Source organism: Nematolebias whitei, chromosome 5, assembly GCF_014905685.2.
Source record: "Nematolebias whitei isolate Nwh7 chromosome 5, NemWhi1, whole genome shotgun sequence".
In the NCBI taxonomy this organism is placed as follows: Eukaryota; Metazoa; Chordata; class Actinopteri; order Cyprinodontiformes; family Rivulidae; genus Nematolebias; species Nematolebias whitei.
The window spans coordinates 28,183,717-28,201,481 of record NC_056502.1 but is presented as its reverse complement, the minus strand read 5'-3'; the positions used below and the strand labels follow the sequence as shown (position 1 = coordinate 28,201,481).

The 17,765-nt window shown below is 39.4% G+C and overlaps 1 protein-coding gene across 1 annotated transcript in view; it reads right to left on the bottom strand.

The window, feature by feature from the left end:
* Positions 1-1,538: 1,538 nt before the first annotated feature.
* ice1 (KIAA0947-like (H. sapiens)) overlaps positions 1,539-17,765 on the bottom strand; it is a 19,123-nt gene continuing 2,896 nt past the window's right edge. Inside the window, exons 4-20 of the mRNA XM_037677085.1 lie at positions 14,939-15,015; positions 14,814-14,851; positions 14,589-14,671; positions 14,410-14,486; positions 14,232-14,269; positions 14,045-14,127; positions 13,919-13,955; positions 13,666-13,719; positions 13,467-13,550; positions 9,962-10,329; positions 7,468-9,774; positions 6,974-7,142; positions 5,137-5,297; positions 3,343-3,533; positions 3,118-3,218; positions 2,923-3,021; positions 1,539-1,740 (exon numbers count right to left, since the gene is read on the bottom strand). Of these exons, the coding sequence (XP_037533013.1) occupies positions 1,559-1,740; positions 2,923-3,021; positions 3,118-3,218; positions 3,343-3,533; positions 5,137-5,297; positions 6,974-7,142; positions 7,468-9,774; positions 9,962-10,329; positions 13,467-13,550; positions 13,666-13,719; positions 13,919-13,955; positions 14,045-14,127; positions 14,232-14,269; positions 14,410-14,486; positions 14,589-14,671; positions 14,814-14,851; positions 14,939-15,015 (4,149 nt within the window). The 3' untranslated portion in view covers positions 1,539-1,558. The remainder of the gene's footprint in view (positions 1,741-2,922; positions 3,022-3,117; positions 3,219-3,342; positions 3,534-5,136; positions 5,298-6,973; positions 7,143-7,467; positions 9,775-9,961; positions 10,330-13,466; positions 13,551-13,665; positions 13,720-13,918; positions 13,956-14,044; positions 14,128-14,231; positions 14,270-14,409; positions 14,487-14,588; positions 14,672-14,813; positions 14,852-14,938; positions 15,016-17,765) is intronic.

The following is a 17,765-nucleotide window of genomic DNA, read 5'->3' as shown; positions in this document are numbered from 1 at the left end:
CCACAACAAACAACAATAATAAAATACACCCCTAGTGGCTGGTTTAAAATACATTTCCCCATCACTGCCCATTAACAATTATTTTTGACAAAAAAGAATGTAAATATTTTCATATTACTTGTTCTTATGGCTAGCACTGTTATTTAGAAACAAAAACTATTATTTCTTAACACGCTCTGTTCTCCCATATCTGACACATTGTTGAATGACACACACACTAACATATATATTTTTAAATATATATAAAAAAAAATATATATATATATATATATTTTTTTTTTTTTACAATAATTCATTTAAAAAAACATAGAATATCTACCGGTATACAACTGTATTAATTGTTGTACAACTAAGGTTACATTATGAGAAGTTTTCATTTACTTACTGCCATGATAAAACAGATGATGGATTCAGATCTATTTAAAAATTATGAAGGGTTTTATTGTGGTGGCCAAACCAGGAAACGGAAGCTCTTAGAATTATCAAACACTAAAGCAAACCCAGGCAACTGTCAATTTAAATGTATAAAACCTGTTTAAAAAACTGTGTTTCTAATATATTTTAAGTAAATTTAAAAAAAAAGAAAACAAAATAAAGCAAGATGTGTGTTACTGGAAGAAAAGCCCCACTTTATTATGCTTTAACCAAATTAAAGAGACATATTTTGGATATACAATTTAACTTACTGGCTATAAAAAACAATAAGTCTGATTTTCTTGTTAGAAAATAAGTTTTTAGTGCAACACTTTCTATGCCTTGTGTGTGTTCATGCAATTATTTTGTTGGTATGTCAAAAATAAAAATGCTAGAATTAAAAAAAAAAAAACAACAGTGAGGTGTTTTGTAAATGTTTTTAAAAGTCCAATCCAAGAGGGAAAATGTATGAGCGTAATGCTAATTTATCGTCTAAATAAATAAAGCTACATTGAAAGTTTACTTTTCATCACCTTCTCAATCACATCAAAACATTTTGACAAATTCTGAGACTTCAAAGTTATGTGGAATAAAAAAAACTACACAAACGACATTTTGACTCAGTATGAGTAGATTTTAATTAGAAAATAGAAGTCTTTGAAACAAACTGTAAAAAACATTTCGCTTTTCAGTTGGATTTGTTTAGAACACAAATACCGACACATCGGATTTACCCCAGCTCCAAAAACAACTTTACACACCTCCATATTTTACATACTTCACAGAGTTACCTGAGATTATTAAAGAGGCAGGAAGTTCTGCTAGTGCATTCCTTTAGAGATAAGGTTGAATAAGACTAAATAAAACTTTAGCAAAACAAATTTCTGCATCTCCCATAAAAAGTTTGCTACAAAAGTGGAAAACGCTGATTTACTAAAGACAGGTGCATAAAAAACAAACATTACTGAAGTCTGACGATATCTGAAGCAACTTAGCTACATTTAAGATGCTAAAAATGAAGACAATCCACACTTTGTGTAGCGCAAAGAGCACAAAGTGTGCCCATGTGACAAACGACTACATCATAGGCTGTAGATTAAAATATTGAGGTATGTGATTGGTCTTTAAAAATCTTGGTACAGTCTCAGCTCTTGACCTGTCTGCTGATAGATGCTATCTGATTGATACAGCTAGTGACAGCAGGAGGGACATGCTGACTCGTCTCTCCTCTCCACTCTGCCAAGGCCTCCAGGGTCTGTTTGGGGTTGCAGGGAGACAGGTCGTAGCTGCAGTAGACGGCTGCTAACTGGACCTCCCACGGTACACCTGCAGCCAAAAAACATGAAGGAATTAAACCATTCAGAGGAATCTTATCTGCAGAAACGACTTTTTTGTGTGCAAGTGCGTTTTTTTTTTATTACTATTTCAGACCTATTTGACACAAAAAGTATAACCCAGCTATGGAAATACATATATATTTAATATACTGCATACGGGTAAATAATATGTATAGCTTAATGGCTAAAAGAGAAAATTTTGTTTAAAGCAATAGTTCAGATGAAGGTCTGCAAGATTTTATGAACTACGTCTTACTTGTTGTAGAATGTTCTTTAATCTGTCTCTGTTTAGAGAAAGTGAATTAAATTCTTGCCAAACTGATGAGCTAATGGCTAGTCCAAACAGGATAAATGTCTGATGATGTTGTTCATGGTGTAAACCAACAAACAGGTCAATTAAATAACATGAACTGCAGCATTCAGGTGTGAAGAACTCACCTGTTTAAGACCACCAACTGATCCAAACCATTTTAAGATCAGATGAGTGGACTTCACCAAAACTAGAACCACTCAACGAGTTCTGTGGTGGGCATGAACTTAAATAACATCCAATGTGGAGACACAGTCTGAGGACATTTATTGTCCTAAACATTTGTAGAGTTACACCATGGACAACTTAGGACTGTCTTCTGGATGGACAGATGGGGACAATAAAGAGAACAAGTTTGACAATTCTATAATCCCCAGATATCAAGCTGCAGTGTAGACTAGGTTTTAACAAAGGGATCATCTAGGACCTTGACCTTTGACCCCATGACTTTGAAACCAACAAGGATCACCCTTGACCCAAGATGTGTCCAGCTGTGCAGTTTGACATTTCTGTTAAAGTGTTAGTCCAGAGTAAAGCTTGGACAACCAACTGTCCGCAGACAGACGGATGGATGGTGCCATACCATAATACACCCATGTTAGACGGGCGCATAAAAACATATAAAGACAAACATGCGCCTACAAATTAAAACCAATACAAATAGAAAACATTTTATTTCATGAAGATGAATGTCTGAAGTTGGCAGCACTTTGAGTTCAAAAACAAAACCTGTTTTAGATAGAACCTAACTTTTTCATTTTAATTATTATTGTAAGGCTGTTTTAACCTGTTCAAAATAAACAAACAAACAAATAAATAAATAAACAAACTTGTACTTGGTGTTTGACTGTAGTTTGATACCTTCAGTCTGTGCATGTCTTAGAAACGTGTTGATGATGTTAGCCACAGTGTCCACAGATGAAATGCAAATCTCTTTAAGGCCCAGCTGACTGAGGCGGCCTATTGAAATAAAACCCAGTCAAAATCTTCAGTTATTAATAAAATGACACATTACATATAATTTAAATATGTTTAAATAAAGTAACAACAACTGACCTATGAGTCGGAGTACAGTAGCAACAGTCTTATCAGAGACAGGCTCTTGTTGATCTCTTGGCTGTGCTGTCCATGTGTTCATTAACGGCCACAACTCACTGCTGGGAAATGAACAGAAAAGGTAAATACAGGTATACAGCCTTCAGACCAGTAACTTGTTTAGTAGACAAGAAAATGGGACTAAACATCTAAGAAAAAGGGAAATGGACTGAAAAAACAATATACCGCAGCACGTGTTCATAGGTCCATTGCCACTTCATGTGTGAACACAGGAGGTGCAGAGTGAAAACTTGTTCCCAGGCTTCAGCTCCCAGATCTTCTCCATAACGAGTGTGTTTGATAAAAGACCGATCTGAACCTGACCGAAGTCCAGACAGAGTTCTGAAGATCAGCTGCTCGATGTCACAAGGAGGGTTCTATAAGAAGAAAAAAAAGGCTGAGAAAAGGTTTTAAAAGAGGCAAACAAGTTAATTTGAAAACCTCAAATCATTCTGATACTTTACATTACCTCCATGTAAATGCAGTAAGAGAACTCAGATGTGTGCACCTCTTCAGAAATGGACTAAAGTTTGAGTTTTTTTGAAGCATCGAGCTTGTTCATTTTTAAAATATGTTCAAGGACATTGATTTATTTTAGATTACTTAACATAAACTGCTGGAACTGCACCAGTCAGAGCCAGAAAGCACTACAGAGGGTGGTGCAAACAGCAGAGGACGTCACTGGTAGCAGTCTCCACACCATCCAGGACATCTACCACAGCCAATGTCTGCGTAAAGCACGCAGCATCATTAAGGACCACACCCACCCAGCACAAGGACTCGTCCATCTACCGGTACTACAATCAGGCAGACGATACAGGAGTCTGTCATCGTGTACAAAAAGACTAAATGATAGTTATTATCCACAAGCTCTCAGATTACTGAACTATTGATAATAATACTAAACAAGTGACAATAACTTTGCACCAAGCCACATCTGTGACACCTAATATGTTTATTTCTGCTGTATTATGTGGCTGCATCATGTATGCCACTACCATACTATCGTAACTCAGTTAATCTCAGTGTTCCTCACCACATGTGCAATAACCGTCACACAACCTGTGCAGTTTATGTTAGTTATGTGCAAAATATATCATGTTCATTTAAGCTTATATTACTACCTGTGAAATATTTATACTAATTCATCCTACTTGCACCGTTATATCCTACCATGTTGTTGTTTATTACATTTCTTTTGGGCCTTGTTAATATTATATTTCCTTTTTTTAAATTTTTTGGTACTTTATTTTGTACGCTTATTGCATGCTTTAGTATTTCTTGTTTTGTTTTTAGAGAGTTGAATTGGTTCTTCTCATCCTGAACATTTCATTGCATTGTTGACTTTGTGTTAACCTGCATATGACAAATAAACAACATAACTAGAAGCAAAGTTAATAACTTGCAATAAAAACTGAAAGTGTATTTAGCAGATATTACCTGCGACAAACTTTTCACAAATTCCTCGTTTTAATAATTGATAAAATGGGTAGCTTTTAAAAATGTACCGTACTACAAGTCAGAGAAGGTTACGATGATGTAAATCAGAAACAAGACCTAAAAACAAGAATTTTAAATGACACCCAGACCACTCCTCTAACTGAACATGAACCGAGTATGTTTCCACTTATTACCTTTGCATGAGCTCATTTACAAACTGTATCACTAAGTGACCACATTGAAATGTTGTGATGAAGTAGTAAACTATTTTTATTAGAAATTCTAACTTTCTTTCAGCTGCTCCCCCTCTGCAGGGGTCACCCCAGCGAGCAAACTCACACAAGAGATTTGGAAATTGGTTTTACATCAGATGCCCTTCCTGACGTAACCCGGACTCAAATTTGCAGCCTCAGGATTACAAGACCTCACACTGACCACTGAGCAACCACAGCCCCAGACTCTTTACATTAGTTTAAAAAGCCCTACATTAAAATAATAAGATATGCAGAAGACAAATATATATTTGTATGTCTAAAATACCTTTTCCCAGCCAAGAAATGCAGAAAGGCAGCCGAGAAGTCCTTCTTGTGCTTTCAGTTTGGTGACGGTATGAATGGCCTGGCACAGCAAGCTGCCGTGAGAGAGAACAGTGGGCCATGTTGTCACCATAAATAACACCAGCTTGGCTGAATCTGGAAAATCTGAAGGAGGAAAAAACAACAACATATTTTTTAGACAAGATTTTTGATTTTACTACAGTTGCAAGTTATTTATTCTCCATCTCATTACTCTGATTTTATTTATAAAAAACATCATAATACTGTTGTCCCTCACTTATCGCAGGAGTTACGTTCTAGACCAGGGGTGGGCAATTATTTTTTTCCATGGGGCCACATGAGAAACAACAAATATTGTGGAGGGCTGGCACAAATGACTTTTTCATTCAACCTTTATTTAGACAGGTAAATCCCATTGAGCCTCGAGGACTCATTTACAAGAGATACCTGATTTCAACTTAACTCAATACTGCATAATATTAGTATTTCATTATTAAAAGCAGTACATAGCACTGTTTTAACAAGCTGGTAAGAGTATTTGTTATGATTAAGCAACGAAAAAGCGAGTTTTCCTTAAAAAAATGTCATTTATTCAATTAAATTTCCCAGAACAATGGTAAACTGTTAACATTTTTACCATTTGTGACGTTATATTAGTGATAATTTTCAGTCACATTCACCCCAAAACTCATTTTGAGTTTTATATACTGCTGGAAAAAGTTCTTAGCTTTCTAAATATATCACAATATTGTCTTTGTACTCCAAATATTATGAAACATCATATAATAATGATCGTCACTGAACTGTGATTTCGAGTCCCGGTTCTTTACGTGCCTACATTTGTAGTCTAAACATCTCATTTGGTGTTTATCAGTTCTTTTTTCTTGTTTAGTGAGAGAAGTCTAGTCTCTGTTGGGCTTTAACGGAAATGTTAAAGTCAGGTTGAAGGTCTGAGGTGGAAATGTGAAGCAAAGCTGACATCATCAGTGATAGAAGATCTATATCTGGATTTGGTTAACTTCATTTGTTTACATATGTATTTTGTAATTCCCCTTACGGGGGCCGGTCAGAGTCAACCAAAGGGCCGCATGTGGCCCTGGGGCCGTACAATGCCCAGGTATGTTCTAGACACTCCCGCGATAGGTGAAAAACCACAAAGCAGGGACATTATATTTATTTTAGTACTTATGTATTTTAAGGCTTTATAAACCCTTCCCACACTTTTGCAGTGTTCTTAACAATGTTCTAAACTCTCTAAACGCTCTAAAAGAGCACAACGAAAGACAGCAGACAGACTGAAGCTATGGTTACTGAGCCAATCAGCACCCAGGGGCAGACTGGCCATCAGGAGCACCGGGACGGGAAATGTTTCGGCTCAGTTCGGGTCGGCTTGGGTTAAGGCTTGGTTCAGGTCACGCTTGATTATTTTAAATAAACAATCCATGTCGCTCACTCTGGTAGCCGCCACTCTGAAGCTCCCACAGTAGCAATGTGGAAAGACAGACCCCATCCCTTGCCCCTTCCTTTCTCTTTCTGAGGCTGTCTGTCACAGCAGAGCAGAGACACACAACAGGTTGCACGCCCGCCTGTTGTGTTTTTCTGCTCTACTGTGACAGACAGCCTCAGAAAGAGAAAGGAGGGGCCCCTTCGGCAATCACTGAGCAGGCCAGGCCACCGGGAAACTATGTGTGTACAATACGCTGAAAACCCATGAACGAGTGAGCCCGCGCAAGTCCAACTGCAAAGTATCGAGGGACTACTGCAGCTGTGCTTTGTGTCGATGCATCAACGGTGAGTGAATGTGTGTAGTTTAATAGTACCTTCAGTAAGAATGCTGTAGGCCAGGATGTGAGCCTTCTCCCAGCATTTCTTCTGTCTGCAGACACCGATGTAGACTCTGCAGAGGGCTTGCGTGTAGTTTGAGCTGAGAGTGACCTTTTCAGCCTTTAGTTTGTTCAAGATGGCCATAATCACATCGTCTACCTGAGACTGAGGAGAAAATTAATGAACAGAAATTGAAAAATACAATTTACAGTCAACTGATGCACACTCCATTTGTTGTATGGTTACTTGTTTTTCAATTCAACCCCAGTAGCAAGTTACACCGTGGGAACATATTTACTTTGAAGCATAAGCAAATGTTATCATAAAAAATAATCATTTGCAAGAACAGTATCAACTTATTTCCTTTGGTTTCTGGTTTCTAATTAACTGCATACAATCAAAGTCTGACTGGAAATATTTTGGGTGACTTTAGGAGCCCTAAGAAGCAGCTAAAGTTTTAAATGTGTAAGAAGATGGAGGATATACTAACCGAGCTAGATTTACAAATGTCAGAGATGACCTCTTTCTCCTCATTCCTCAGAACAGGCTTTGTAGGCAGATTGCCAACATAAAGGTGGCTCTGAACAACAGGCAGCAAATCAAAGCATTGCTTCCTGATTTTCTCTAAAACATTAACTACAGGGTCTTGCTCAGCAGCTTCTGCAGATGGAGAGGTTGTCCTACTCTTGAACTGGTCAATCCCTGCAGCGTGGAGAGAGGTAGTCTCTTCTTTACTGCTTGAAGGCGGAGAATGAGTAGCATCAGCAGAACTGGGTTCGAGCTTTGGACATTTCCTGTTTTCAGGCTGAGGCAAACTGATGGCTGGCCTTTTTTCTCCCCTCAGCTCAGTCTTTGTGAAAGCCGTTGAAGCAGAGCTGATGGTTTTAAAGCTTGACACCTGATGGTCAGACGCTGTGGGCAGTGTTCCACTCTCTGATGAACAACTGCCAAGACCGACATTCCCTCTGAGGATGCTCAGAGTCCGAGCACGAGCCGAGAGCTCTGGATACATGCTGTCAAGGAACCTCATCGAGTTTTCCTGAGGTGGACTGGCAGAAGCAGAGGGTGAAGAATTATTTGGTTTAGGGGGCAAGCGACCAGGAACCGGCAAAGCATGTTTTGGAGTGGCAGAGCCGAACTGAAGAGGAGACGAGGGGACGCTGTTTGAAGGAGTGGGGCTGTGTAGGGAGGAAGAATTGACCTGTTGACCGCTGGGTACCAAGTGCGCCTTGGTGGGAGTGGTAGGTGAATCCATACAATCCATGGGAGAAGGAAATGACAATTTTCCAATTGCATGCCTTGGGTTGATTGATTTTCCAGCCTTTGGGGGTGTGGTCAGAGGAGTCAGAACAGGAGGAAGTGGCGGCCCCATTTCTAACAGAACATGTCCAATAATCTGTGGGGTTTGAGCTGAAGCTAGACCCCCTTCTGAGCTACAGTTATCTTCGTTGTGAATATGTGAGTTCTGCGTTTCATGCATTATTCCACGTGTGTCTGAATGTTCAGTTTGTCCCTTTGTTGCAGAAGTATCTTTAATAAACGAGGTGGTACGACCTGATTCTGGGCTGACCGGAGAAAGCTCTTTGCCAGCTGCCTTTTCCATAATGTCTCCATGCTGAACAGAACCTGCAACATGTTCCGTGTCAACGTCAGCCTTAGGGGTTTTCAAACTTTGCAGGTTTACAGGTGAAGGACATTTTGAACTCAATTGTTCTTCCCCAAGTTTGCCACCGAGAGTAATTTTTTCTAATGAATTTGAAACCAAAGGTGCACTGCTTGTTTTCTCCGTATCATCATCCATTTTTAAAAGAGCTTTTGAACTGAAGTGGCTACATTCCTTAAAAGAAGGGAGCTCGTCATCTTCCATGTCCAACCCTGGAGCTTTAGTGAAACTTGTGAGTTTATTGTGCGCATTTGAGTCAATGGCAGTGACATCATTGTTTCCAGTTTTCTGTGCTGTTATTTCATCCTTCTCCCCAAGAACTTGAATATTAGCAGGGTTTTCCAGCCTTTCTTCGAGGTTTATATTGGAGACACCATCACTGCTACTGGGTCGAGTATTCTCTGGTTTTTCTGTATTTTCCTGGAGTTTGACTGCAGTGGCATCAGTACTGCTCTGACAAGATTTCAGATGACTCGTTTCAACTTCCGAGACATTTTTTGTCACACTGTTTTTCTTCAAAGACTCATTTTCTTTTGAAATGGCAACATGTTCTGTTTCAACGACTATAACTTCATTACTTCCTCTCAGCAACTCTTTGTCATCAGCAGTGACGGCTGGGGTATCGAGAGCATCAACTGTGCTTGGGTCAACTTCCATATTTGTGTCATAGTCCAAATTATCTTGTTTTGCTTCTTCAAACCCATTTTTAGTTTCAACGATGCTGTCAGCACCACCGCTGTTGGTTTTTCCACCACAGGACTCAGCTGGATTTCCAGCGTTGCCACTTGATGTTGAAGAGGATTGTAACAATGCCGTCTCCTCCTTAGGCAACGGGTCTATTTCAGAAATAACTTTTTCAAAATCTTTATGGGGTTTGTCTGTCAGAGCAGCAGCAGCACATGACCTGTTTTGTGCCAAGTCTTTTTCTTTGGAAACATGATGGTATTCATGTGTTACAGCATCCACAAAGTCCACATTCTTCTCTCTCTGAAGTACAGATTTTGGACTGTTGTGGTTTGATGGTGATGACATATTTAAGGATTCTTCTGATTTGAGAGCATGTAAATCCTCAGAGGATCCTGGGAGGATTTTCTTTTCTTCCCTGTCCAACTCCATAACTTCAGTCTCATTCTCCTGAGAGAAGTTTAAAAAGCAAATAAGTAAACAGCAACAAATTTAACAAATAAATTGTTTTACTATATATATATATATATATACACACACATGTATTATAAACTTTCAGGTATGTTTCATAACTTCTGGCTAAATTTTACAAAGACAAACACTGAAGGTGAAGATTTTTCTATTAAACCATTCTCACCAGGTCTAGTAGCGGAGAAATGCAGGGAAGTATTGGCTTAAACATTTCCATTATTGCATCAAAAGAAATATCAGGGCTGTTGTTAGTTTTGGGAGGTGAATCCTCAAATTTTTGTTTTTTGCACGCTGGTTTTGTCTTTTTGAGATCTTCTGCTTCCTTCTTGCCATTCAAACGCTGAGGAGACACCTGGCGCTTGGTGACATTCGGTGCCTGTAGAGCTGGTTTTAATGGTGTGTTGGAGGCTTTGGTCTTGACAGGGTAACTGTCTGATCCAACGATTGTCTGAGAAGCAGAGGTGGAAATTCTGCATGGATTAGATTTCCATTTGACGTGGGGAGAAGAGAGAAGGACGTGTTTGGAACTAGACTCTGAGGAAGAAAACAACAACAACAAAAACATAATGAGGAACACTGGGTGTAACCTTCTGAAAGATATCCAAATTGTAAAATGCACATGTCATCTGTAATAGCATGTTATGTAGGAGGAGGTACAGTAGTCCCTCGCTACTTCGCTGTTCAACTTCTGCAGGCTCACTCTTTTGTGGATTTTCAAAGTAAGATTGTAATCAACACACGATTGTCAACTTTAATATTACTCACGTGATTAGGATGAAACGGGATACAGTAAAAAGTTAACAAAAAAAATGCTTTGGATAGACGCAGCCACTTTGTAATTTTCTCTCAATAAGCCTATAATGTATCGCCACTCACAAGGACTACATTTCCCAGAAGCCAACAGTGCACTTCCCAGAATTCCTAACAGTGCTTCCAACTATTATTTTCTGCTGAAATGGAGAGAAATTTTGATCCGATCCAAAAAAATTCAGTCCTTATTCATAGTGACTTTGGCGCTCAGTGGATGCAGAGAGCCACACGGAACCGACCAGGAATTGGATCAGTACCAGACTTCCAGCATCATCGGTCAATCTGAGTGCTGCTTGCCAGTCCAGGGAGCCTCTCTGTAGGGATACACGATATTATCGGGATGGTATCGTATCGGCCAATATTAGCGTTAAAGTTCGATATCGGACATCGGACATTCCATTAAAATAACTCGCCAATATAAAAGGCACTATTTTTGCCTGCAGTGGCAGCACAACGTGATGACGTTGCAGCAGCAGTGCAACACAATGACGTCACGTGCGCCTACCTGATCTCATGGCGGAGAGGAAAATTCAAAACGTCGGCGGTGTGGAAGTTTTATTTTTCGTTGGTGAGGATGTCGGATTCCGAAGATTTTTGGACTACGTTGAGCCTCACTACATCGTCCCCAGTCAGAGATATTTTTCCGACATAACGTTCCCGAGTTACAAGTCGTCATTTCCGACGTCATTGAGAAGCTAATAGTTGATAGCATGACTTGTTGGGTGAGTTTTACCACAGGCATTTGGACGTCGTGTTAGCATGATTAAGTCTTACAGCACAATGGATAGACAAAAACTTTTAACTTAAAAAGTCTATCCTTTATGCACAGACAGGAGTGCAGAGGATCCCACACTGCAGCTAGGAACCTGGAACAAGCCTCCACAAGTGAGACAACATCGCAGGTGACTAATGCTAATAAATAACATTTAACACTTTTCATTTAATATAAGTTAAAGTGCTATGTATATCATATGGCTGTTACTGAATATATGTCACTAGCTCTTACAGCTGTTGCACAATTTTTGTAGCAAATAAGCCTAAATAAGAGGGCTATGTTCTGACAAAGGAACGTATATAAAATATCGGTATCGGCATCAGTTATTGGCCAAATAAGTTTTAACATATCGGCATATTGGATATCGGCCAAAAATCCAATATCGTGCATCCCTACCTTTCTGGTAGGGAGGCGTTACTTGAAGATCTGTTGTTTTCTCTGGCGCTCATTGGGACTTTTTTCATCTGTATTTGGACTCAATTAGGACTAGTGGTGTAACGGTACACATGGGTGTATTGAACCATTTTGATACGGCACGTTCGGTTCGGTCCACGTGCGTACAGTTTCGGCTATTTTTTCACTCATTAAAATTTTATTAATGAGAGATTATGCACCACGGAACTAAAGTTCCTAATCGTGTTTCAGCACTGCGCTATTTATTGTTGCATAGTCTTGCAGCACGCGTAGCATTAGCAGCCTGGCATCTCATTGCGTTCTCCTGTTGGGGAACATTATAGCTTTCTTGTTAAAAGACAAGTGAACAAATCCAAAGCTGTGTGTCAATGTTGTTTCACGGAGATTGGATCTGCAGCAGGCAACACGTCTAACTTGTTAACACTCTTGAAACGACATCATCCGAACGTGAACATCTCTTCTACAAGCAAGATAAGCAGCTTGTTGCAAAGACCGATAACAGCAGCATTTAAACAACCTTTATCAGGTAATTCAGATCGGTCCAGAGCAGTAATACAAGATGTAGGAGTTTTTAAAGCTCTGGATCTACGTCCGAATTCTATTGCTGATGCACAGACTTTAAAATTATTGAGCCCCGCTACGACATCTCATCACGTCAACACTTCCGCCAAAAAATTGTAGCAGCACTTTATGAAAAAGCGCAAACTGATATTGTCAACAAGCCCTGGAGCCCAGATTAAAGCCCTGCCCTGATGATGATGAGGGAGAGGATATTCAACCACCTCATAACAGAAATTATGACATTTCAAGAAGAAGTATTGTTATTTTATTATTATTATCTGATTAACTTTTTTAATTTAAAATGATCATTTTATTAACTCTGTTTTTTTAACCTCTTTGTGTTGTTTACAGTCTGAGGATGTCAGAGTTCCTCTTCAGGAAAATCATTCACCAGATCACCTCCAGCTGCAAAGTCTTTGATGACTGAACTCTTTTGTGAACTTTTCAAGGAACAGGAAATAGCAAGTCCCTTCTGGAGCAGGTCCCAGAAGTTGTTTGTGAGTACAGAGCTTCAGGGTGCCTTTCCCTTGAAACTGACTCTTCTTCGGTGGAAAGAAAATGAGGCCAAATACAGCCACACAGCAAAATTAGCAAAGTGTTACCTCTCTATTCCTGCTACTGTTGCTAGTGAGATGATTTTCTCCACCTCTGGATATAATGTCACTACAACTAGATTTGTGCTTTTGGCAAAAAATGTGGACAAGTTGGTCTTTTTAGCTCAAAACTTAAAACTTGATTAGTTAGATTGTAAACGGTCTGTTGCTGCTTATTGTTCAGGTTCTGACTGTTACTGTATTTATTAAGATTTTTATTATTGATAATATAGTTTATTTATTGTAAAGAGTGCCTTTCATTTAAAATATCATCCAAGTGGGTCGCTTTTATTTATTTTTATACAAACGTATTGTTTACTTGGCATACTGTCAAAAATAAACATTTTGTAAGTCTTTATTTTGGCCTTTTTTGTGCCAAAAATTAACCGAGCCCTCCTTGAAACTGAACCAAACAGAAATGTGATTTTAGCGTACCGTTACACCACTAACCGGAGGGGAGGAGGGTGTCTGGAACGTAACCCCGCGATAAACGAGGGACTGCTGTAATGATAACTCACCAGGTAAAGGCAACAGTTTTGCTGCCTGCTTGGCATCTGGCTCCACACATGTCCATAAACTCTGCAGCAGCAGCCGTACCTTCTCTGAAAAGTTCAACAAACAAAACAAAGAAAACTAAATAGAAAATATCAACTGTTATCTAAGAATTAAAACAAATGATCAATAATTTATTTTTACAAAGTATAACCAACACCATACCTTTGTCTACTTCTGGCTCTGCAGGATCAGTCTGAGTCGTTGTGCAAATATATTCTTGTGGAGAAACAATTTGAATGTTATTTAGACTGAAAACACATTTGAACTCAGAAATACCAACGATGCTGCTCCTCTTGCTCAATGTTCAGAGATCATTGTGGTCAGGAAAAAAACACATTAAAACTGCTAATAACATGCACTGTAGGACTTCTCAAAAAGCAAAACAACTTTGTTAAATAAATTTTTCATTTTTTACCTTTACATCGCGCTCTTTCCAGTTTCTGTAGTCTCGCCTACAAAAAATGTTAACACAGTTATTTTTACACGTTAAAAAAAAACCCCATCTTTATCTAGACTGCATTTCTAAAACCCTTTACATTACCTGGACGTCATAAATATTGCTTTCTAGCAGGAGATTCTCCTTGGTCAGTTGGGTTATCTGATGACTTTTTTGGCTAATCAAGTCTGAAATAAAGGTTAAGAAAAACTTAATTAGCAAGCAGTCTCATACAAACAGACTGAAGACATCAAATCAGATCACCATGCTCCAGGTGTTCTCTAAAACTCACCTTCAAGCTGTCGAACTTTATTTTCAAGGTTATCCTTCCTGAAAACAAGATTGCATAGATTATTTTAAAAATATTCCTACTGTACATATATTCTCAATATAAAATTATTCATAAAACTGAAATATATATATATATATTTATTTAATAATGAAAAAGGTAAATCCACAGAAAGACTTACATGTCTGTCATTTTGGCGTTCTCTTCCTGCAATTTTTCAGCTTTATCCAATTCAGCTTGAGATTGCTTTAAAGATGCCTGGATAGATTAAACACAGTCAATCTTTCAAAGACGACAAACAGATTTTTTTTTGTTAAAAGTAAATATATATTAATTTCAAACAAGAGTCTTTGTTTCTACCTGATATTTCAATAACTCATTTTCCACAGCAGACTTTTCTCTCCTCAGCTGCGCATTTTCCAGTGACTGTTTTTCTGTCAAATCTAACAGGAAAAAAATAACCATAATTATATATACCCGGTATATATATATATATATATATATATATATATATATATATATATATATAATTTACACATTTCTTATGTCTCTAGGGAGAATAGTCAGTATGTGTGTGCAAATTACCATTCATAGACTTCAGCTGGTCTTCAAGACTCTTATTCCTGAGGGGTTAGGAGAGCAATTTTAACAACTTGCTGCAGAGACAAACACCTTCTTTAACAAAGTTTATGATGGAGAAAATAACTTACTTGGCTTCATCCTTGCTTTTTTCCTGCTTTAATTCTTCCATTTGTTTAGAAAGCTGTTCAAGAGCCTGTACAGTTTGCTGTAATAATCAGAAAAACAGTTAAATTGTTACAGCTATTGCAAAAGAAGTGGGTTTTGTAGCTAACCAGAACCATGAACATAATTTCCTGTGAAAATGCAGTCTGAATGCTTATAGGTGAATGATTTTTGCCATTTGATTTTGGACATTTGTTATGATGCGTAACCATGGCAACAAGGCAGTTTTCTACGACCAACAGCAGCTGATTAACATCTCAAAAGCTCAAATAATATCTCAACTACAGCCACAAATCTCAAATGAGTTGAAAAGGAGGCTCTGTGGACGCATTCTCATCTACCTGCCAGCTTTGCTCGAGTGCCTGACCACTGAGATCCTGGAACTATCAGGAAACACGGCTCATGACAGCGGAAGGACAGGATCGTCCCTCGGCACCTACAGTTGGCTGTCCGCAGTGACGAGGAGCTCAACAGACTGCTGGGAGGAGTGGCCATCGATCTGGGAGGAGTTCTGCTCTGCATTCGGACGGTCCTATAGCCCGGGGGAACCGAAAGGCCAGCCGAGTCTGGGTGGACGGATCGAACGGCATCTGCAGCCAGTTTCTTAGGATCCACTGTGGGATGGACCTTTACAAGAGATCCTTCCTGCCTACAGCCATCAGGATCTATAATATCGCTTAATGAAATGAGGATAACGAGTTACAACAACAAATAATTTCCCTTTGGGATTAATAAAGTATTTTTGAATTGAATTTGAATTATGCACCACAGAACTACAGTTCCTAAGCATGTTTCAGCACGGCGATATTAATTGTTGCATAGTCTTGCAGTACACGTAGCATTAGCAGCCTAGCATCTCATTGTGGACTCCTTTTTGAGAACATTATGGTCCTGTCAGCTGTGAAACAAGACGGCTAAAGCGTTAGGCGTCTTGTTAGCAGCTAAGGACCGTATCTTTAGCGATATGATAAACTGCTGATTTATTAATGTTGCGCTTCCTCACTCTGTTCCTCTAAAAGGCACAGTACAGCTAAATGAGCTCTGAACCGTGGTTTATTTCAAGGAAGTAGACAGGTCTGTCAGAGCTGAAGCTTCAAACATGCTCAGCTGCTGTGTTTATTTCTGCTAAATGTCTCCTCTCCTGCCCGCCCACCTACTGGAGAAGCAGGAGGGGGAGCGCAGCTGAGGGCTGTGTGTTTGTGTTCGAGGAGATAGAAGGAGGGGGCGAGTGGGAGAAAGAAGACGGCAGGATTTCCAAGTATAAGACTATATTGTTTTATATAGAGATAGTCTCAACTTATATCACAAAAAAAAATATTTCAATATTTCAAAAATATCAGGTCTTTAATTGTTTTAATACTGATGATTACGGCATACAGCTCATGAAAACCCAAAATGCCTGTCCCAAAAAATTGGCATATCATGAAAAGTTTCTCTAAACAAGGTATTAACCTAACCATCTGAATCAATGATGTAACTCTAAACACCTGCAAAAGATTCCTGAGGCTTTTAAAAACTCCCAGCCTTGTTCATTACTCAAAACTGCAATCGTGGGTAAGACTGCCGACCTGACTGCTGTCCAGAAGGCCATCATTGACACCCTCAAGCAAGAGGGCAAGACACAGAAAGAAATTGCTGAACGAATAGGCTGTTCCCAGAGTGCTGTATCAAGGCACCTCAGTGGGAAGTCTGTGGGAAGGGAAAAGTGTGGCAGAAAACGCTGCACAACGAGAAGAGGTGACCGGACACTGAGGAGGATTATGGAGAAGGGCCGATTCCAGACCTTGGGGGACCTGCGGAAGCAGTGGACTGAGTCTGGAGTAGAAACATCCAGAGCCACCGTGCACAGGCATGTGCAGGAAATGGGCTACAGGTGCCGCATTCCCCAGGTCAAGCCACTTTTGAACCAGAAACAGCGGCAGAAGCGCCTGACCTGGGCTACAGAGAAGCAGCACTGGACTGTTGCTCAGTGGTCCAAAGTACTTTTTTCAGATGAAAGCAAATTTTGCATGTCATTCGGAAATCAAGGTGCCAGAGTCTGGAGGAAGACTGGGGAGAAGGAAATGCCAAAATGCCAGAAGTCCAGTGTGAAGCACCCACAGTCAGTGATGGTCTGGGGTGCCATGTCAGCTGCTGGTGTTGGTCCACTGTGTTTTTATCAAGTGCAGGGTCAATGCAGCTAGCTATCAGGAGATTTTGGAGCACTTCATGCTTCCATCTGCTGAAAAGCTTTATGGAGATGAAGATTTCATTTTTCAGCACGACCTGGCACCTGCTCACAGTGCCAAAACCACTGGTAAATGGTTTACTGACCATGGTATTACTGTGCTCAATTGGCCTGCCAACTCTCTTGACCTGAACCCCATAGAGAACCTGTGGGATATTGTGAAGAGAAAGTTGAGAGACGCAAGACCCAACACTCTGGATGAGCTTAAGGCCGCTATCGAAGCATCCTGGGCCTCCATAACACCTCAGCAGTGCCACAGGCTGATTGCCTCCATGCCACGCCGCATTGAAGCAGTCATTCATGCAAAAGGATTCCCGACCAAGTATTGAGTGCATAACTGAACATGATTATTTGAAGGTTGGTGTTTTTTGTATTAAAAACACTTGTCTTTCATTGGTGGGATGAAATATGCTAATTTTTTAGGACAGGCATTTTGGGTTTTCATGAGCTGTATGCCATAATCATCAGTATTAAAACAATTAAAGACCTGAAATATTTCAGTTGGTGTGCAATGAATCTGAAATATATGAAAGTTTCATTTTTATCATTACATTATGGAAAATAAT